Source organism: Engystomops pustulosus, chromosome 4, assembly GCF_040894005.1.
Source record: "Engystomops pustulosus chromosome 4, aEngPut4.maternal, whole genome shotgun sequence".
Classification (NCBI taxonomy): Eukaryota; Metazoa; Chordata; class Amphibia; order Anura; family Leptodactylidae; genus Engystomops; species Engystomops pustulosus.
This window is the reverse complement of record NC_092414.1, coordinates 192,233,028-192,255,948: the sequence shown is the minus strand read 5'-3', so window position 1 is coordinate 192,255,948 and position 22,921 is coordinate 192,233,028. Positions and strand designations below refer to the sequence as shown.

General features: G+C 43.0%; 1 protein-coding gene across 2 annotated transcripts; it reads left to right on the top strand.

Moving 5' to 3' along the window:
• On the top strand, nucleotides 1-22,121 carry LOC140127906 (zinc metalloproteinase-disintegrin-like VAP1). Of its 2 annotated transcripts, none has more exons than XM_072149102.1 (19): nucleotides 1-85; nucleotides 431-507; nucleotides 628-706; nucleotides 2,571-2,647; nucleotides 3,506-3,683; nucleotides 4,046-4,108; nucleotides 4,323-4,394; nucleotides 4,496-4,665; nucleotides 4,786-4,867; nucleotides 7,914-8,044; nucleotides 8,396-8,573; nucleotides 10,014-10,103; nucleotides 10,884-11,079; nucleotides 14,555-14,657; nucleotides 18,954-19,092; nucleotides 19,408-19,488; nucleotides 19,592-19,670; nucleotides 21,382-21,483; nucleotides 21,899-22,121. In XM_072149102.1, exons 1-18 carry the CDS (start codon nucleotides 8-10, stop codon nucleotides 21,468-21,470), a joined length of 1,962 nt encoding a protein of 653 aa, XP_072005203.1. In that variant the 5' UTR covers nucleotides 1-7; the 3' UTR covers nucleotides 21,471-21,483; nucleotides 21,899-22,121. The 2 variants fall into 2 exon arrangements, with proteins under 2 accessions (XP_072005203.1, XP_072005202.1); XM_072149101.1 differs by having other exon boundaries at nucleotides 18,951-19,092; nucleotides 21,899-22,120.
• The last annotated feature ends 800 nt before the right edge of the window (nucleotides 22,122-22,921 follow it).

The window sequence follows — 22,921 nt, the reverse complement described above, 5'->3', positions numbered from 1 at the left end:
AGTATTTATGCGGATGCCAGGATTACAGACATATGAGGTTGTCTTTCCCCGGAAGCTACACGCTGCCTACAAGAGAGACACCCAGGTAACCCCCACCCCGTGTGCACTTATAATTAATGTCTAATCTAAAGGATCTTTGACTCTAGAGATCTGTCTACCAAACCTCTGTGTGTGTTATCACTAGTAGCAGAACCCTGAAAAATGAATTTATATTCCAGGATTTTAGCTGGACTTTAAGTATCCTCACACTGTTATGTTCTTTGATCTCTCTATTGCACTGCCCTCTCACCCTACCCAATTCTTTAACATCTAGCCAGATGCCTGTTACAGCACTTACAACAGTAATTGGTTAATTAATTGGTTAATTTTTAGGGAAAAGCCAGTTGAATACAAATAATCCTCTAATTTATCTCTCATGTTGTATCGCCAGAGCATTTATCCAGATGTCCTTCAGTATGAGATTCTACTTGGAGGAATCCCTACAATTATTCACATTGAGAAGACAGAGTGAGTGGTCACTGTGATGTATGTATGATGGATGACTACTTCTACATATCCCCTAGAATAAAATATTTTGGGGTATATTATGAACAACAAATCCCTAAACACTTATTTGTGTTTCCTTAGTGATCTGTTTGCCGAGAATTACACAGAAAGTCGTTATCTGGAGGACGGCACATTGGTCACCAGCAGAGCCGAGGATCAGGTACAGTAAGAAAGTCCCCGGCTTCCAATTACAAATATAGCAGAGGGGAATTGGGCTATTTACAGTTTGTTCTAAGTATGTTGTGGTCTAATATTTTAATGCTTTCAAATTCTACTCCTGCAGTGCCAGAACGTGGCTTCTTGGGAAGCCTTGTGTCAGATTTCAGTTCTGAAGTATAAGGACCTTTGTAAGCCTTTGAATGTCCTGGAAGATCTCTTGAAATACATGTGTGATGAGAACCAAGACATGTATATTAAGATTTAAGGGCTGGAGGTCCGTTTTTAAATTTTTTTGCTCTACAGGTAGTATCAACTATGGCCAGGAGTGTAACTAGGAGAGACACAACCCCATAGCAGGCTTCTGAATGTGGCCCCCTCAGAAAATGTACATGTTTGTATACTCACATATGGAGCATAATATGTATATGCACATCCTCCACTCTTTAGTGTGTCAGGTTGGATGCCAGGGGCCCCTGACACTGCAGGCCCCATAGCAGCTGCTATGGCTGCTACCACTGTAGTTACACCCCTGACTATGACAGGTGTAATGGGTGGCCTAATCCCATCTGTCATACCCGCTCTCACTCACAGCCAGGTATGGAAAGGGGCTTGATCAGAGTCTGCTGCTGAGTCCTACAGTGAAAGGAAATCTAATACATAACTTCACCCTGTAAACCAAACACATGTTTAATCAAAAAAAGGTTTTTAAAAATATGCAAAGGAGCTTGAATGTCTCTGTGAAGTGTCACTAGAGCCCCTCCATGCTCCGTCGTCTGTTAATAAGTATGATCTGGCTTACTGCCAGTGAGGTCAGTCGGCTCTTCCGCACATGCATGGCAGTATCAGCTCATCAATGTGGCTGCACAAATTACGCAAATGCTGCTTCACTTTCAGAGGATACTGATACCATGCATGCACGGGAGAGGGCTGTGGGTCCGTCTTCATGGGCCAGCATTTATCAGTCTTTCGCCCATGTGTGTTCATTTGCTGAAGTGACAGCTATCATTATTTAAAGCCCCTCCAATATGGTCTTGCACCAACCATTCCCACAGCCCGCCATGCTTTGACCCAATTCAATTTGGCCCACACAGACTAAGCGGCCAATCATTACGCTTCGCCCCATTTGCTCCTCTTATAGGTTCGGAGTCATTGTTGTTAATTTCGGCCATAACACACATCCCCGCTGCATATACCTGTGGAACCAGGCTATAATAATAATAATCCCTTTATTTATATAGCGCACACAGATTAAGCAGCGCTGCATAGAGCTTGTCACATCAGTTCCTGTCCCCAATGGGGCTCACAATTTAACCAACCTGCCAGTAAGTTTTGGAGTGTGGGAGGAAACCCACCTAAACACGGAGAGAACATACAAAATCTTTGCAGATGTTGACCCTGGGACTTGAACCCAGTTCCTCAGCGCTGCAAGGCTGTAATGCAAACCACTGTGTCAAAATGATTATATTCATGACAACCCAAAGTACACACAATACTTCAGGATTCAACAACGCAATATGCATAATGTGCAATATGAGAAACCCAACAAGCCCAATCACTTCATTGACTCCTTGTATGCCATAAAGTACTTAGCAGAGTACATTGCCCTGGGGGCTGGGGTAACCACACCATAACTTGGGCTCCCACACAACTGGTCCTTTCTCTTTGGTAATATTTGTACTTATGCTTAATTTTATTATTTTTTTGCCTATAAACTGTAGAAACCTGGTTCCATAGCAGACATACAGTTATGTACACTCATGGAAGCTGAGGTCTGGATTGCAGAAATGAAAAAACATGTAGATCTATAACTATATTCTGATTGTCTTGTAGGTCTCGTTTTCTAATGGTATATATTATCTCTCCAGGATCACTGCTACTACCAGGGGCATGTACAGCACGAGAAAGACTCAATGGTCACACTCAGTACATGTAATGGGCTAAGGTATCTATTTATCTATCTCACATCAATCTATTTCCTATTTAAGGTATAAGTACGCCATTAAATAATAAATAAAATAAGAAATACCGTCAAAATCACATATGATAAACCAGGGACATTCCCTCATAGATCCATGATATGTTGAAGAAGACTACCACAGTCACGGTGCTTGGATCTATGAGTAAGTGTCCCTGGTTATCATGCTTGATGGTAGTTTTTTTCATTTCAGAAATGAATAGAGCAAGTGCTCATAGTAAACTTTGTAATATACTTTTTAAATAAAGCAGCTTATTTGTGCCTTTTTTCTGCTTTTTCTCCTGTAGTGAGCAGTGCATCTGAGCCTTTCATAGGTTCACTCACTTCAGACTGATAAGGAGGCTAAAAATAGACTCTTTCTAAATCTACATAATATTTCCATTTATGATTCAGCTGTCTGAGGAGATTACACTATCCATGGACTGTCTGTAAAGAGATAATTCATTGGACACTTTATCAGGTTCCTTTTTTTCCAAGCTGATTTACACAAACTGCTTAAATATGAAAGAAAGACAGGGGAAAAAGAAGGACACTGTTGCGCTCCCTGAAATGTAAGTCTGTCTATGCCACCCTGATTTATTAGCCATACTGTGGCCAATGAGTCGGTGCCAGCAGAAGACTGGTTTGTCTGTGGGGTTACTTGTTGTCCAGATATGGCTTCAGCTTCTAATGTCTCAAAATACAATAGAAATTTCACCTTGAGGGGTAAGGTCCAATATGGAGGAAGTCTTTAGAGCTGTGACCATCGATTTGATGTAGATGTTGAAGAGCGTTGTATCTGCAAACATGTCTATGAAATTTTCATTGCTGACTATTATTTCACAGTGGGCTTATCCAGACACAGGAGCAGAGTTTTTACATAGAGCCCCTGAAGTTCACAGACGGAGAGGAACATGCAGTTTACGAAAAATTAGAAGCCGGCAACACAACCTGTGGTGTCAGTAATGACCCTCTTCCACGGAAGCCACCATCTGTTTCATCATTTCGGGCCTCGGATGTTGAGGTAACATTATATTTCTAGTCTTCTCTATGAATCTTGGCAGAATTAGCTTCTATAGTGAACACAGATCATGATGGGTTATATCTTGGAGAAAAAAAAGGGTCTGGTCACGTCAAATTTCAGCCATTCCTTCTCCTGACATAACCTAAGGAAAGTCGGAAGCCCCACATAACATTGTCTTCCAGTATTTGCCAAATTCAGGATTCTCTTATGATTATCAGGGCCTTCAGGTTGCCTAGCTTCCTATGTGTGTATGTAATACAGAGGGATATTATATCGTAAGCTCCAGGGTATAGGTTAGCACCAGAGTTGGAATTTTCCAGTGAACAATAATTAATGAAATTCCGTATTTTCAACTATTTCAGAAGGAAAATTTGTGGAGTGCAAAAAAATATGTTGAATTGTTCATGGTGGCTGACCAGAGTATGGTAAGTGAGATGAAAAGGGCCTTCATCAATTGGGTTTTCTGGCTACATCACACAGGTTCATACAAGCACAGTCAGGTTTTCCTTCACCTAAATATTTAGGTAGATGCCCTTCACATCCAACACAAAACAACTTAGAATAAATCATTAGAGCATCAGCATCAACATTTCTCATAAGGTGATTATTTGTATTCTTCTTGCTACTTTATTCTTCTAGTACAATAAATATGACCGAGATATACAAAGTGTGAAGCAGCGGCTCTTTCACGTTGTGAACTACGTGAATAAGGTAAGACTGTCGCCATACTCTCTGGTGATACTACAATATACTGGCAGTATATATACAGCGCTGATGTAGTAGAGCCTCCTTTCTTTCTCCTTCTTACGCAGGTTTATAAAACCATCAATATTTTTGTCGCCCTCATCGGGGTTGAGGTCTGGGACTCTGGAGACCAGATAGAGGTGGGCTCTGATTACCGCGCGCTCCTGCAGAAATTCTCCGATTGGAGGGTTCAGTCCCTGCTGCCCAGGAAGCATCATGACAATGCCCAATTTATCACGTAAGCCTCTAGCCACCAGGACTAATAGTGATGACGTCTACAGCCCCACTCTTTTCCATTGTCTTTGTGTAATTGTTTATGTGGATTTCACATTCTCCTGCAATTCTTTGTTTCTTCTAGAGATGTTGACTTTGAAGGCAATTCAATTGGATTTGCAGGTGTTTCTGCGATGTGTGAGATAAATTCTGCTGGAGTTAACCAGGTAAGTACAGAGTACAGGCAGATCTAGTCGGGTTTATTTTCAAAAAACCTGCTTTCCCATCATAATATAAGAAAAAAACGGACGGCTTACAGATGTCATCCATGTGTCATCTGCTTTTATTTTGAGGACCCATTGACTTATATTGTAGTAAAAAATAGCATTTATTTTCCGCCTGACCCCGGGTCTCTGGAAAATAATGGACATGCAAATGAAGACATAGACATTAAAGGTTAAAATAGCATACTGAAAAAAAAACAGATATATGAATGAGCCCTTAACTGAAGTAGTGGATCTGAGCAGTGGTCTGAGCAGTTTAGTAGGAAGGATATGTGCTGGAAACAAGAGATAGAGACATCTGAAATATTTTTTTTCCAAAAGTTTGCTTGAAATCAAAGCTGCATTCTTTAAGTAAATGGATCATATTGCATCCTGGATGGTCAACAACCTGTCCTCAGGAAAGTCATGATGACTGCTTCCAATAGATTATTTGTTGTGCATCTAAATAATTGCAATGCTTTTTAATTGTTTATTAAACATCACCTGGCTCCCTGCCAGCAGTGTGTGTTGAGTTCCAGGGGAAAGGGGAGGAACTATAATCTGGTTATAGCTGGTTCCTTTTTATAAATACTTTAATCTGTATGTAAATTAGGCTTCTTTCCCCCGGCAGCCTTTCTAACCCGCCTGATGCCTCCTCTCCCCCTCCTGCCCTCTGCATCAAGAGTCGGCTGACATCATCGGGAGGGGAGGGCTGGAGAAGGGAGCGGGCAGGTTAGAAGAGCTGAGGGGGAGATGATGCTGGACCCCGGAGGAGCTCTGGTAATGCCCCTGGAGCTCTTCAGGCTAATTAACATACAGATAAAAGGATTTTTCAAAAGGATAATAAAGGTATGTAGGGGTTAAGCTTTTTAACCTCTAAAAAGCACTGGTGGTAGATTTTCTTTAAGGGGTTGTCTTTAGTAGAGTGAATACAGGGATGCTCCAATTTTTATTTCCTCACTCCATCTCAGAATATTTCAGGCGAATAAAAGAATTGTTTGCAATATTTTTTATCAGAGGAAAATGCATCTGATCTAATCTCCTGACATAAGCCCTAAGGCCCCTTCCACACTTGCGTTGCAGATCACGTCAGAGTCTGATCAGGGTGCGATCAGGGTTTGGTCAGTGAAAAACTGACATTTTTTACCCGAGTTCAATCAGTTTTCAGTCAGAGTTTGTTCAGTGTCTCAGTTTTTCTTGCAGGTTTTTTTTGTGTTTCCATTGCATTTTTCATGCGCAGATAATGCAACTGATCAGTGAAAAACGCATTGCACTTGCATTGGACTTGCATGCATCTCAGAGTGAAATGCGTTTTTGATGCGTCTCCATAGACATGTATGGTGCGTTCTTCACGCGCGCAACGTGCAAAAATATAACATGCTGAGATTTTAACGCGCGTTAAAAAAAAAGTGTGTGTGTGCGTGAAAAAAAAATGCAAGTCTGAAAAAAAACATTGAATTCAATGGGGCACATTTACTTACCTGGTCCGTTCGCGATCCAGCGGCGCGTTCTCTGCGCTGGATTCGGGTCCGGCCGGGATTCATCAATGCAGTTCCTCCGCCGTCCACCAGGTGGCGCTGCTGCGCTGAAGTCCGCTGGAATGCCTCGAAATACACCGGCCTACCCAGGATGAAGGTGAGTGAAATTTTCGCGACACAATTTTTTTTTTAAATGCGGCGGTTTTTCCGAATACGTCGGGTTTTCGTTCGGCCACGCCCCCCGATTTCCGTCGCGCGCATGCCGGCGCCGATGCGCCAAATTCCGATCGCGTGCGCCAAAAACCCGGGGCAATTCATGTACAAGCGGCGCAAATCGGAAATATTCGGGTAACACGTCGGGAAAACGCGAATCGGGCCCTTAGTAAATGACCCCCAATGGGTCAGAGTGCAATGCAAGTTCTGCGCATCAAACAACACGCAGAACATGCGCGTGTGAAAGGGGCCTTATCCTGCCTTCTAAACTGCTCACCTAATTGCTCAGATCTCTCTTTAATGATGTGCACACAACGGCAATGGGAGGTATTTCTCATTCGCCGGCGCTCGTGCCAGGCGGCCCAGCTGGATACATGAAGAGGCTCTGGCCTCTTCATGAATCCGTCAGAACCCTGCTCAGCCAGAGACTTTTCACATGTTCCTGTTTATCTCTGGTCGTGCCCACTCACTCTACTTGTGGAGGGAAATTGTGATTTATTTTGTGACTGAAATGTTTTTTTCTAAGATATATGTGTGTTGGAGAAGGCTTTAAACTGTGCGATATGCAAAATGTAGACTTCACAAATTAATTCTGTCGCAAAACTGGACATTTGCCAGAAAAAAAGGTTAATTCACACCAGACTAGCTAGTTACAAAAAAGATAAATCTCCCCCATTGTCTTGGTGCAGATAACAGTTGTATGGTGCGCTAGTGGGACTTGACTATCCACCAGGTAGCATGTTATGTATCATGTCTTCAATCTTGCATTAAGGAAATCTACCATTAAAATCCATCATGATAAACCAGGGACACTTACTCAGATCCAGGCACCGTGACTGTGGTATCTTCTTATATTTGTTATCCATGGCCTCCTCCATTTCTTATTTTTTAAAATTATACTAATGAGCTGGAAGGGTTCCTTTGGGATTTTAACAGAGCGCCTTAGTAGTTTCAAAGGCTGTTACACTGTACAGGAGCATTCTTCCGTTCAAATCTGTGAGATTACATCAGGCAGAGGGATGGGTGAAGTGCTGAGGCAGCAGGGAGACCGGGAGACAGTGCAACAGCCTGTGAATCTACGGCACGGAGGGGGTTTGATAACACCACCCTCCAAAGCCCTTCAGGTTAATTGTTTTATTTTTCAAAGTTGATTTTAGAAGGAAGGAGGCCATGGATAACAAATATAAGCAGATTACCACAGTCATGGTGCCTGGATGTATGAGTAATGTCCCTGGTTTATCATAATGGATTTTGATGGTAGATTTCTTATAACATCATAAAGCTTCTTTAGTCGTCCTGTCTGTCTGTCTTCTCTCTAGGATCACTCAAGTGTTGTTGCTGAAGTTGGAGCCACTGTCGCTCATGAGATGGGCCATAACCTTGGGATGCCTCATGATAAGCCTAGCTGTACATGCGGAGATGTTCGTTGTGTGATGTATGCAAGTCTTGGGTGAGACTTCCATCTAACATCATGTTGAGGTTTCCGGGTCAAATACAATTGGATGGGACCACCGTGCAGTCACTCCCTACAGCGAGGCCTCTCCTTAGTGATTTTCTGGTCACTGCAGAGCAGCCAATAGAAATGGCTTTCTGCCCTGCTTGTCGGGAAAGGAGCAGAGCCAACGCAGCAGAAGACTCTTTCCTGATGGCTTGTTAGGATTAAAAAGTAAATGGGCCCTTGGGCCAATAATCTGCTCCTAACAAGTAAATGGAAAGATTATTGTCAGAGTCTACTCCCATGCAGTTTGAGTATTGTGCGCCTGTCATGTTGTGAATCAGTCCTATAATATCGTTATTCCAGGACCGAAGCTCCACTCCGCTTCTCCAGCTGCAGTATCAATGATATGAAGATCTTCGTCTTCAATTACTTCCCAGTCTGCATGTTAAATCCACCTCAGATGTCACAGATCATGACTCCCCCCGTGTGTGGGAATAAGTTTATTGAAGGAGGAGAACAATGTGACTGCGGAGAGCCCCAGGTAATGACCACTCCAGTGTACACCGACCTGTACAGGCTGTATGGCTAGCGGCAGCAATGTGATGTAACTGCTGCAGTCCACATACATGGTACAAAGAAGCTCGTCTCAGGTCACAGAGGTGCACGATTATACCCGAATTTTAGCTGGAATGAGTTATGTGACAGATTCTCACCCTTCGGAAATCAACAGATACAGTCAATTATAATACATAAGACAGTTATAGTTATGTCATAGCACAAAGATAAGATACACAGTGATGTCACAGTACAGACATAATACACCCAGTGATGTCATAGTACAGACATAATACACCCAGTTTGTGGCGTGTCCGGCACCTCTCTACCTGCTTTTGTCGGCTGCAATAAATTATCACGTTCTGGTGAGTGACCCGTCTTCTCTTCTTTATTTGGATGTCTTTAACCTATATGGACTTTTTGTCATTTCGGAGTGCACCACCAAGTGAATTTGCGGACTTAGCATTTGTCCAGGTGTACCATTGGTGTGAAAAGAGACGTAGTTGCCTGCTTATCTCTCTCTTTGCTGTGTTTCTACATATAATACACCCAGTGATGTCACAGTTTAGGGCAGTATGGTGGCTTTGTGGTTAGCATTACAGCCTTGCAGCGCTGGGGACCTGGGTTCAAGTCCCAGGGTCAACATATGCAAAGAGTTTGTATGTTGTCTCCGTGTTTGCATGGGTTTCCTCCTGGTCCTCCGGTTTCCTCCCACACTCCAAAACATACTGGTAGGTTGATTAGATTGAGAGCCCCAGGGACCGATTTGGCAATCTCTATGCAGCACTGCGTAATCTTTGTGCGCTATATAAATAAAGGAATTATTATTATTGCCGGGATAATACACACAACAATGTCACAGAACAGAGATAATACACACAGTGATGTCACAGTACAGAGATAATACACAGTGATGTCCCAGTACAGGAATAATACACACAGGGATATCACAGTACAGGGATAATACACACAGTGATGTCACAGTACAGGGATAATACACACAGTGATGTCCCAGTACAGGAATAATACACACAGGGATATCACAGTACAGGGATAATACACACAGGGATATCACAGTACAGGGATAATACACACAGTGATGTCACAGTACAGGGATAATACACACAGTGATGTCACAGTACAGGGAGAATACACACAGTGATGTCCCAGTACAGGAATAATACACACAGGGATATCACAGTACAGGGATATTACACACAGTGATGTCACAGTACAGGGATAATACACACAGTGATGTCACAGTACACCACAAAAATACAGTTCAAATTAAAATATAGAAAGGGGCCATATTTATCCAGGTATTTCCTGGTATTGACATCTATTGCTTATTGTCCTTGGATACTTTAAATGGAAACACATCATGGAAACAAAGTATTGAGAAAATACATTGTTGTTTCTTTTCTAGGAATGTAAAAGTAAATGCTGTGACGCCGGAACGTGTAGACTGCGGTCAGGGTGTCAGTGTGATGATGATCTGTGTTGTCAGGATTGTAAGGTAAATCAATACACAAAAAAATGAACATGTGTGACTGGTCAGTAACTTCTCAACATACATAACATAAGTCAATCTAATATATAAAGCTGAGTGTATGTATATCCGCTAAAGGAATCTGCACCGTTGTATTTACAATCACCAAATTTTGCATAGTCGCTCCCTGTGAATCAGGGAATGTCATACACTAGGTATTGAATCAACATTTTCACCCCATGACAGTTAGGGATAGTGAGTGAAACACAGGCAGGGAGAGTGAGTGACAGTGAGACAGGAAGGAAGAGTGAGTGCTAGACAGAGAGACAAGCAGGGAGAATGAGAGACAGGCAGGGAGAGTGAGTGACTGACAGAGAGACAGTCAGGGATAGTGAGAGGCATAGAGACAGTCAGTCAGGGATAGTGAGTGAGAGACATGCAGGGAGAGTGCGTGAGAGACAGAGACAGGTAGGGAGAGTGAGTGAGTGAGTGAGAGACAGAGACACAGGCAGGGAGAGTGAGAGACAGACAGGGAGAGATAGATACATAGATAGATATAAAATATATTTTTGTTAACCGATTCTATTTTGTTATAGCTAAGAACAATTATTTACTATCTCTGGTAACGCCGGGATCTACAGCAAGCAACACATAAATCATTTTGTAAAAAAACGTGAAAATTACTTATTTTGCTTCTTATCTAGCACTTTACTATCTAAGAATTTTTTATTTGTTTTTTTTTTCTTTTGTTTCTTCTGTAAGTTTAGTTCCCTTTATATGCTCTCTATATATTCCTTTTTCTGACAGATCAAACCTGCGGGATCTATTTGTAGACCAGCCAAAGATGACTGTGACCTTACTGATATGTGTGATGGGAAGTCTGCGGTATGTCCACAGGATAGATATAAAATGAACGGCTCTCCGTGCATGGAAGGTGAAGGGGCTTGTTACAGAGGAAAATGCCCACTCATAAGAAGCCAGTGTGTTGGCTTTTGGGGTGCGGGTGAGTAGATCAGTAGAGTCTCACTGCATTAGGTAACAACATTTCTACATAACGGGGCACATTTATTAATTTGTAGTGCAAGGTCTGTTTTCGGTTTCCTAATGTTAGCAGTGATTTGCACTGTGATGTTTTATGTACAGGTGGTCCCTGATGACAGACGGACCTCTCTGACCACTGTGACCTCTGGTGAAGCTCTCTGGATGCTTAACTTCAGTTATTGGTTATTGTATCAGCGGGAAGCAAGGTGAATTTGTATATTGGCCACAGAAAAACCTGGGGGGGTTAAATGACTTTTATCCTATGAAATTCTAAACCCCAGATATTATTGTTATCTCCATATTTAGTCTGAAGTGTCACAGACTCTTTCATATCCATATACATAGGCCCACTGTTACAGATTTTTTCATGTTCATGCACATAGGCTCCTTGGCTCATTGTAATCCTGTTTATATTGGTGGTGACTATATTCAGTGATGAATACCGCAATACGGTCCCTGTCTTTAATTATTATGCTGTATGCATATTTTTGTACACCCGAACTGAGGCATTTTGATTGGCTGTTGATTGCGAGCCCTTTGACTCCATTGGCGCTCGTCCGATAGCACTTCCTCAGAGAGGTGTGACCGAATTGCGGATTGTATTTACATTGCCGTTCAGGGCACAGTGTCATATGACGCAGCGGGACGAGCCTCCGGATTGGGACTCTCCCATCCTCTTGGATTGGTTCTCCGTTGTGGGATGGGCTTACTCTATATTCACCATGTCCTCAACGATGTTTATACACGCCAGCAGATGCACCTAGATAAAATTTTAACATGATATGGTGCATCTGCATGAAAACTTCTAGTAATACTAACACCTCTGAAGCACTGGGGCACATTTACATACCCGGCCGCTGGAATTCCCCTGAAAGGGCATTATCTGACGATAATGCACTGTGCCACAATTCACTAAGATCCTACGCCCAATAACCTGCATGTGTCGCTTTCCTGCTCAGGTCCTCCAGAGTTCACCAACTTTTAAGTGGTGCCTGTAAGTGCAATTGAAAGTTAAATCCAGCGCTCAGTCCGAATCAGTCGGATCGTGCACCAAAATCCCATCGCCGACACTTGTCTAAGCCTTGTAATCCCCGAAAAAGGTGCACACTCCGATAAAAGTGAGCAGTGCGACCCCTTAGTAAATGAGCCCCACTGATGTAGAAACGCGTTAGATTGATGTGCTATCAGGATAACTGAATCAGGGTAGTCAATACAGTCCATGCTCAGTTATTGAAATGGTGTGTTTCCATTAGTTGTGGAGTCATGGGAATTCAGACACCAGCACTACTTTGATGTCCACAATACATTAGCTATCTCAGCATAAACCTAGACAATACCCAGGCTACAAATAGGGAAGGGAACTAGCTGTCACGTTAATGCAGTTATCCTTTTGTCTGATATACCTTGCTGAGAGTTAATGTCATACGCCTTGTCGAATTAGAACAAGTGATTCTGACACTTGTACTGTATTTCTTTTGTCCGCATTACCATCTATATGAACTTTTTTAGGTACTTCTGGAAGCCTGACTTAATATTTAATATGGCTAATGTATAGCCCACTTTAAACAAAATACCAAAAAAAGAATTTAATTTTAAGTGTTCTTTTATCAGGCAGCATATAATATTTTTTTCAATCGACTGAATGTAAACCTGTATCATCTTGGATTATACTGCTTTACTTTAGTCATTGCAGGCTGCAATGATCACCTGTAAGGTTTCTGTAATTAAGTTTTATAAATAATCCTTGTTCTCATGACAGCACAAAATTTTGGAAGTCCAATTTTACTGGGGCAACAAACATTTGTCTGCAGTTACAATTATGAAATATATCAGTTCAGACTTACATACGTATTCAACTTAAGAACAAACATAAAGAACCTATCTTGTACGTAACCCAGGGACTGTCTGTATTTGGTGCACTGTAAGAAGAACAAGCGATTGTCAGAAATGACAAACCATGTTCTTAAGGAGTTTAGAAGTTGGCAGACTTGTGTAATAGCCCGGCGGACTGGTTACATTACAAACCTTGTGTGCCTTCAATGCCCTCTAGATGCAGGTAAAGTATGGCCAGCTAATCCTGCAATCTGTGTAGTTCCATAGGAAGTTGCCTTTAAAGGGGTTGTCCGAGTTTAAAAAAAAAATATATGTGGCCGGGAGCGGGCTGACTAAAACAATAAAGCTGTACTTACCTCCCGGTGCCCTCCTGTATCCAGCGCTGCTGTCGCTCCGGTCCGGGGGCCATGTAAACAAACATGGCCGCCGGAGCAGCGCTGCATTCAGCTTCCGGCCGGATGCGACAACCTTCCGGTCCCCATACACAATGCTGTGTATAGGGACGGATAGGCGTACCTGGCCACGGCCGGCCGGAAGCTGAGTCCAGCGCTGCTCCGGCGGCCATGTTTGTTTACATGGCCCCCGGACCGGAGCGACAGCAGCGCTGGATACGGGAGGGCACCGGGAGGTAAGTACAGCTTTATTGTTTTAGTAACCCCGCTCCCGGCCACATATTTTTTTTTTTTTTAAACTCGGACAACCCCTTTAAGAACATGTTCTTTGCTCTCAACATGATATATTCATTCCTTAGGAACATTGCTTTCTACTGTCCATATTTGGTATTGTAATAATCCTGCCTGGGAAGGAAATGTTTAAATTGTGACCAATAGGATTGTCATGTTTATGAATGTTAATTCCATATTGTAAGAAGATCCCTGGTTGGATAATGGAACTTGACACTCCCCCCACCCCCATAGGGTGTTCATAAAACTCCTTGTGGCTGGAAAGTTACAGGGAGAGAGAGGTCTTTTGGGAGCGTTAAGTTCCAGTCATGAGAATCAGATGTCTCCAGACACATGGCCTGCAGATGCCCGGCCTGCTCCTGCTGCAGGACTCTGCCTTACAGAACCTGCATAGAACCACTGCTAGAAGCAGATTCTAACCTCCACAGCCTGAAGATACCTAAACCAGGCTGTGTTTACCAAACACAATCCAATCAGTGACCTGGGACCAGTTAGACTGTTACCTTGGCCTTTTGCCTCTATCAAGTTGGTGTTCTAGAATAAATAAGCCGTGAGTTGATGTTTCGCATCCCTTGTCTCAGTGTGATCCCTGGAAGCCACATAACATCATGGGCCCCCCCTCTACCACCTACCTGGGATCCTCACATAAATATACCTAGGGAGTGCCCCAGAGAGAACTGTTTCCATCCACCCGTGGCATCTTGGATGAGGGTTATGATTTTAAAGAAAACCTACCATTGGATTTGATGAATTATGAAGCAAACATACCTTGAGAATGCTGTAGCTACACTGATGCAGGATCATATCTTGGTTAATCCCTGTGCTGAGTGGAATGATCCTCCTGACGTGTCCACCCAAAATAAGGTAAAAAATGAGGTGTGAACCCAGCCTTGGTTACTTATTTAGCTTCTTCGTCTCCAGGAGTGGTCGCTGGATCTGATGAGTGCTTCAGGCTGAATAGAGAAGGCAGCATAAGGGGCTACTGCAAGAATGAAGGGAAAGTCTACATCCCATGTGACAAAGAGTGAGTATCTTATCACACTGCGGCCTCCTGCACACTCTATGTGACCACTTTTATTTTGTACTTCTAAGTCTATGAAACGGCAGCTGAGCTTGAAAGGGTGAATGTTGTGGGGTAAAGTCAGTTTGTGGTGTAGGATGTGGATGAAACTTTGTAAAGTCATGTTGCTACTTTAAAATGCAGCAGGTCCCTAACTATGTGTGGGGTGCTGCCACCTCATTTTTTGGTTTAAATCTGTTCTTACAAATACTTGATAGATGTGGGACCCATACTTTTCTTGTGAACGATATGAGATATGAGATCCATGCCCATGCCACATCAAGAGTTGGCCAAGCATGTGCTGTCGCTCTCCTTTCCAGTCTATGGGAGTGCCAAAATTAGCTGAGCAAAGGCTCAGAAGACCTACAGTGGGTACGGAAAATTTTCAGACTCCTTTAAATTTTTCACTCTTTGTTTTATTGCAGTCAACTGGTAAGATCAAAAAAATTCTTTTTTTGGCTCATTAATGTACACTCTGCACCACATATTGACATAAAAACATCTAAAATGTATATTTTTGCCAACTTATTAAACAAGAAAAACTGAAATATCACATGGTCATAAGTATTTAGACCTTTTGCTGCGACACTCATATTTATCTCACATGGTGTCCATTTCCTTCTGATCCTCCTTGAGATGGCTCTACTCATTGGAGTCCAATTGTGTTAATTAAACTGATAGGACTTGATTAGGAAAGGCACACACCTGTCTATATAAGACCTCACAGCTCATAGTGCATTTCAAAGCAAATAAGCCCAAGGAGCTCAAAGACAGAATTGTGACAAGTCACAGATCTGGCCAAGGTTACCAAAGAATAAATGCAGCCCTCAAGGTTCCTCAAGTGACCTTCATAAACCTTAAATGGAAGAACTTTTGGGCGACCATAATTCTTCCTCAATCTGGCCATTCAGCCAAACTAACAATCCTAGGAGAAGAGCCTTGGTGACAGAGGTAAAGAAGAACCACTAGATAACTGTGGCTGAAGGGGAATGGGAGAAGGTTCCACAAAGTCATCTATCACTGGAGCCTCCACCAGTCAGGGCTTTATGGCAGAGTCTGCAGACGGAAGCCTCTCCTCAGTGCAAGACGTATGAAAGCTGAATACAGTGTGCAAAACACATGAAGGACTCCCAGACTATGAGAAATAAGATTCTCTGGTCTGATGAAATGAAGACTGAACTTTTTGGTGTTAATTCTCAGCGGCGGAGAAAACCAGGCGCTTCTCATCACCTGCCAAATACAATCCCAAAAGTGACACGTGGTGGTGGCAGCATCATGTTATGGGAGCAGGGACAGAACCACTGGTTGTAACAGAAGGAAAGAACAATCCGGCCAAGTACAGAGATATCCTGGAGGAAAACCTCTTCCAGAGTGCGCTGGACCTCAGACTGGGCCGAAGGTACAGCCTCCAACAAGATAATGACCTTAAGCATACAGGTAAAATAACACAGCAGAGGCTTCAGAACATCTCTGTGACCATCCCTGACCGGCCCAGCCAGAGCCCGGACCTAAACCCAATTGAGCATCTCTGGGGAGACCTGAAAATGGCCCCCACCAACGTTCATCATCCAACCTGATGGAACTGGAGAGGATCTGCAAGGAAGAGGCAGGGAATCCCCAAATCCAGGAGTGAGAAACTTGTTGCATCTTCCCAAGAAGACTCCTGGCTGCACCAGCTCCAAAACTGCTTCTACTCAACACTGAGCAAAGAGGCCAAATACTTATCACCAGGGGATATTTCCATTTTTAGCAAAAATATCTTTGCTAAAACTTTTTTGATCTTACCAATTAGCTGTTATGAAACAAAGAGGGAAAAATGTAAAGGGGTTTGAAAAGTGTTTTATTGTATAGTAAAAAGTAATGTAATTAATCACAGGGTCATGATTTCCACAATGACTTCCCAGCACTTGAATCTGAGTCACTGAAGATAAACTGCTAATTCACTGTAAAAAGCTCTGCAACACAAATTCTGTAGTTCTGTACAAACATTTTGGCTGGGTGGTCCCTGAAAATCAACCACACTGAGGCTTGGGTCACACAGGACAACACACAGTGGGGGTCATTTACTAAGGGTCCGATTCACGCATTTTTGTCCAGTTTCCCGCGTTTTTCCCTGAATTGCCCCAGGTTTTTGGCGCACGCGATCGGTTTGTGGCACATCGTCGCCGGCTTTCACGCAATGGAAATCGGGGGGCGTGGCCGTTGGAAAACCCGACTGATTGGGCAAAACCACAGAATTTTTTTTAAAAACTGTGTCGCTTGACACGTGCTTACCTGCACCAGGAATAGGATAGTGAACTTCAGTGAACTCCGACGGACTTCAGCGCAGCAGCGACACCTGGTGGACGTCGGAGGAACTACCTTAGTGAATCCCGGCAGAACCCGAATCCTCCTCTGAGAACGCGCCGCTGGATCGCGACAGGACCGGGTAAGTAAATCTGCCCCAGTATACTGAAATGAGAGTTCACCAAATTTATGTTGATGGTGTTTACAGCTTGTGTGAATATGATTGGCAATATGATTGGGTGTGTGAATCCCAGATCGTGGCTGGATTTCACCACATTAGCGTGAATGAGACTCACATGGGGGCATCCATGTCCATAGTTTTTTTGTGCACTAATTCTGCGGTACATTAGACTGAAATGTTAGATTGTGGTGCAAGGGCCTAAAGGGGTGTTCCCTCTAAGACAAGATTCTTAAATATACTTAGGATAACAAAATAACATATTCTCTTATTCAATTTTATTGACAAAAGATACAGCATTTCACAGATATAATTCCAAACTGTCCCTATCAGTCCTGGTGTTTACAATTTTGGTTGTCCCTGGATCTGACCACAACTCTTCTGACTATGGTCGGACAATTCCCTCTAGCTTATCGTGGGTTCATCAAAGCGCCGGTTGCCTTTTACTTCTCCCTTTGACGGGTAATGTGCCTCTAGCTTATCTTGCATTGCAGGAGGAGGGGGAGGGGTAGGAGGCAGACAGCACCACAGACACAGGCACTTCCTGGTTCAGCCAGTAGCATGGAGAGGACACAGAAGCTCTGTATCCCACGGGAGGGGTGACATAGCAGAGCTGACTCTGTTTTTCAGATACTAATATACTGTTTAGAAGCTAAATGAAAGTGTAGATAAACCCTGTATCCTGATAATCTAAGTACATTGTCAGCACACAGCATCTCATAGCACAGAGGGATCATGAAATATCTTCTTAGGGAGCCCACACTCTGGTTATAGGCGTTAAAACAGCAATAAAACTGAGTAAAATTGTAAAGTAAAGGATAAAAAATGATCTCTATTTGAAAACTTTTTTTCATGGGAAAACCCCTTTAATAAATTGGCGCACAACCCAAAAGGGTCTAAAATAACTCCACATCCATGAAGGTAAAATAGAACTTAGTAGACCAGCTTATTGCTAGTTTAATTGTACGTCAAACATTGCGACAAAAATAGTGTTGGCAAGCTAAAAGAGCTGAAAATGTGTCGGTATTCCAAAGCTGCGCCCAAATTGAGCAACCAAAAGCAAAGAGGGTATTCCAAGCACCAACTATGGACCAAAGCCCACCAAAAAACAGACTCAAAAACTAAAGCAGTGTCCAGTCTAGAAATCCAGCTATTGCGCCGTTCCGGATTCATTGAACAAGTGCAGAAATGTATCTCTAGCTTTATGCTGGGTTCACACAGGGCGTATACACTGCAGGATTTCTTTAATTGGAATTCAGCAAAGTGTTCTATTGATAATTCAAAATTGTGCTATTTAGTCCAAAAAAACAAGACCAAGACATCTAGGGCAAGAAAAAAAAGTTATAGTTTGTAGCAGAGATTGATGAAAAAAACTGAGAAATGGCCTGGGAAATAATGTGGCAAAAAGGTAGATAATGGATGGAATTATGGATGAAAGCATTCAAAATTCTAAAACTAAAACAGTCTCCTGTCCTAAAATATTCCCTAGTTTATCATCCCAAACAGCCCCCTCATGGTTATTTTATATAAGCCCCCCCCCCCCTCACATCCTATGGATTCATTAGATACAGCCCCCTCACCCGATTGGATTCCTTATGTACGGCCTTAAGTGGGCCCCCCAGCAGCTCTGGGCCCCGGCACTTGCCCAGGTATACCCAGTGCTGGCGCCGGCCCTGCAGGTAATGGATGTAGAGATCTATCATTAGAGATGTTTCTGTGGGTCTTCCTCCCTCGGCGGTTGGATATGGGCCCTGACTATACTAGAGCACTCACTGATATGTGTTTCATTGCAGCAGTGCAAAGTGTGGTCTTCTCTACTGCACGGGTGGTGCACAGACTCCGAACATCAGAGGCAATATGATTACCTCTGGCCAGTGTAAAGCCATTGCACCTGCAGGAATGGTGGCTACAGGGACCAAGTGCAGCGCTACAAATGTGAGTATACGGCACACACATAGCTATATATATATATATATATATATATATATATAAAGCTGCGCCATCACTTCTTCTGATGGTAGACGTGTCCCAATAAGAAGTTCCCGAGTAACATTGTTTGCTACGTCACCCGAGCGCCTCAGGGAGACTCATATTTTAATTTATGGGACCCCCCCCCTTTCTCGGAGCACTAGTCTACACCATTTAGTTTATAACTTGTGGCGTGCGGGGTGGAGAAGCATGGAAACTGGAAGAGATTGGGTGATTTTCTGTTTGAGGAGGAATAATAGATCTCCCCAATGTGTCTTACAGGTCTGTATCAATGGGGCCTGTTCCAGCATAGAGAAGACCTACCTGACAGCAGGCTGTGATGCCAAATGCACAGGACATGCGGTGAGTCTGAGTGCGGCCCCCAGACCTCCCATGTACCACAGCCGTACATGTCCCACACTGGAAAGGGATATATTCTGTAGTGAATGATACTTGTTCCCTACAGGTTTGTGATCATGATCTGCAGTGTCATTGTGAAGAGGGCTGGGCACCACCTGATTGTAAAGTCTTCATTGGAACAAATGGTAAGTTTATAAAGTGGGCTTCAAATGGCTGTCAACTGGGTGATTTTTTTGTATCAAAGGGAATCTACCATTAAAATCAAGCATGGGTAAACCAGGGGCATTTACTAATAGATCCAGGCACCGTGACTGTGGTAAGCTTCTTGTGTTTGTTATCAGAAGGGTTCTGAGGGGTGTTATTAGAGCCCCTTGGTGCTGTAGCTTCACAGGCTGTTACACTGTGCAGGAGCACTTCCCCTTTGCCACTGTGTAAGATTAAGACAAGCATAGGGAGGGAAGAAGTACTGAGGGGAGGGGAAAGTTCTCCTGCACCTTGTAAGAGCTTTTGAAGCTACAGCACAGAGGGTCCTTGGTTATGCCCCCAGAGCTCGTATGGCTCATTAGCATAATTAAAAAAAAATATTTTAGAAGGAAGGAGGTGATGGATAACAAATTACCACAGTCACAATGCCTAGATCTATGAGTAAAGGGCACCATTTATCATACTTGATTTTAATGGTAGATTTCTTTTAAGTTTAGAAAAAAAAATTCACAACTTATTGACCCACATTTATTATTAGTGAGGCAAATTGTATGGGCTCATGGTAGACACAGTGCAGCCGCGAGATAGTACTAGTGGAAACACTTCATAAATACATGTGCAAGGAGTTTGCATATGTATTTTTGTGCAATCTACACCAGAGTTACAAGTACAGATTGCTTCATATGTGGCCCATTGCCTGTCACTTAAAGTAACCCATGCTAACTTAGCATAACTTTGAAATCTTCTATTATACGGCAGTACAGCTATCCCTATATTGTTATTCTTCATGCCTGAAAAGCTCCACAGTCCGTTTATAAAGGTGACCATCTGTGACTCCATGTAACTATGCTCATTGTCTTTTCTCTGAGCTGTGTCCAGCATACCCATGTCCTTCCTTCTCATCTAATCAATTCCTATTAAGAAGAGAATTCCTGAGGGAGGGGTAGCTGATTTATTTTCAGGAAATCATAGGCTGTCTCACAACCCCCTCATTCACCATCTCTCGGAGCAATTGCCTTTAGCCAATCACATACAGCCAGTATCTCGCTCTCTGTCAACCCCCTCAATCACTCCTCCCTCAGCTGAAGAGAAAGCAGGCTCCTTCTCAATGAGGAAGCTGGCGGAGCAGCTGAGCTGGAAATTAATAGATAACTTTACAAACACACTGTGGAATTTTTCAGGAAAGAGGAATACCAATATAGGGAAAGTTGTACTGATGTACAATAGCAGTTTTCAAAGATATGTTTACTTACAGTGGTTACTTTTAAAGAACTGGATTCTCCATCAACACTAGTGATTCATGAATCCCATAACTCATTCAGGTGCCCAGCTCCCAGATAACCATTAATAAATATAATTTTATTATTACCGGGTTTTTTTTCGGACTATAAGGCGCACCGGATTATAAGGCGCACCATCAATAAATGCCTGCTAAAACGTCTAGGTTCATATATAAGGCGCACCGGATTATAAGGCGCACCTGATTATAAGGATGAATGACCAGCAGGTGGCAGACCTGTGCACAGTTCAAGGCAGCTGTTGTCTGTAAGTATGGTTCATATATAAGGCGCACCGGATTATAAGGCGCACCTGATTATAAGGATGAATGACCAGCAGACCTGTGCACAGTTCAAACCATGAAACCACAGCACCCAGTTTCATGATGATGTCTCTTGTGTCTTTGTGTTGCAGATGGCAGCTCCCTGGCTTGTTTGTGGTCATGGAGGTGGACAGTTCTCCAAATTGTTATTATTCTACTGGTAACACTGGGAAATAATTGATGCACGAAATCAGGTAAAGACATCCACATATTTTTTTTGTGCTTTTCTGTATTGAGGTTAGAGCTCTGTTTCCTAATGAAGTAGAAATAATGAGTAGAAACAATCATAAAATTAAATTCTGTCTGCCTGCGGCCACCACTAGGGGGGGATGTCACAGGTTTTCTACGCCTTTTACCTATTATGGTTAGTTATTTTTGCTTATTATTACAAATTAGTTACTTTCATACATAAACTTCTGATGATGATACAATTGGAAAATGTGCTTCCCGATTCTTCCGGTGAAGTGACAGCAGTGATTGGCCAGCAGTGCTGCATTCTTATTGGACAATGTGGTCAAGTCACTTTAGTGTGTCATCTAACCCTGCAGACATTTTGAAAGTCACCCCCCACCATGTGTCATTATTCATCCTATTCTTCTCCTATTGCAGGAAGACCTCCGGATCCTGAAGACCCGTGCAGGGTGTAACCGCAGTCCTTATATTTATACCACTATAGGTGGCTCCACCTACTGACATTACTTTGTGTTTTTTAATATGTGGTTTTAACACTTGTATGAAATGTATTTATGCTTCAGTAACTTCTCATATGTTTTAATAGTTATTTTAAAGTCTTTCTCTGCAATTGGCAATGTCTGTTATTTTAAAAGAAAGGAAAGAAATGATATCCCCCTGGGGATTGTGGACCCCAGAAACATTGGAAGGGGTCGAGGGGAGTTAGTTGACATTAGGATGGAGTCCAACCAATGGGATCACCAGCCACAACCTGGACCAAACATCCCTCATGTGGGAGAGGCCCTGATGCACATGTGTAACCAGAGTTCCATTAACTTCTATGGGGCTCCAAAATATATGGTCATACGCAGCCCTATAGAGGTGAATGAAGCACATATTACACATCCGCACTTCCTTCACAGGGAGGAAACAGGAATTGTGTTCTCCCATTTATTTACTAACCTGACGAAAAAACGCGATTCAGGTCCTTAGTAAATGACCCCCAATGAGCACACAATGTTCAGGGCCTGGGACATTTCCTTTATGGGCCCCTGCAGATGATTTCTCCCTTAGGCCCCTTCCACACTAGCGAGTGTGATGCGATGAACTCGCATCACACTCGCAACGCAAGCTGCCGGGAACGCACGGCCCGAACCCTGCACCGCGGGAGTGAACTGACATGCTGAGTTCACTCCCGCGGTGCAGCGTTCGGGCCGTGCGTTCCCGGCAGCTTGCGTTGCGAGTGTGATGCGAGTTCATCGCATCACACTCGCTAGTGTGGAAGGGGCCTTACACTCACTATAATTTTCATGTTCTTGATCCTCATTCTCTCATATTGCTTGCTTAGCATTTTTGTGCTCTGTGAGAAATAGAGAAGATAGGAAAAGCAGAAGTAATATATAACAGGATGGAGGGGGTTGGATGGGTAAGTGTTAAAAACAAGCAAGCAATGGGTGTAAT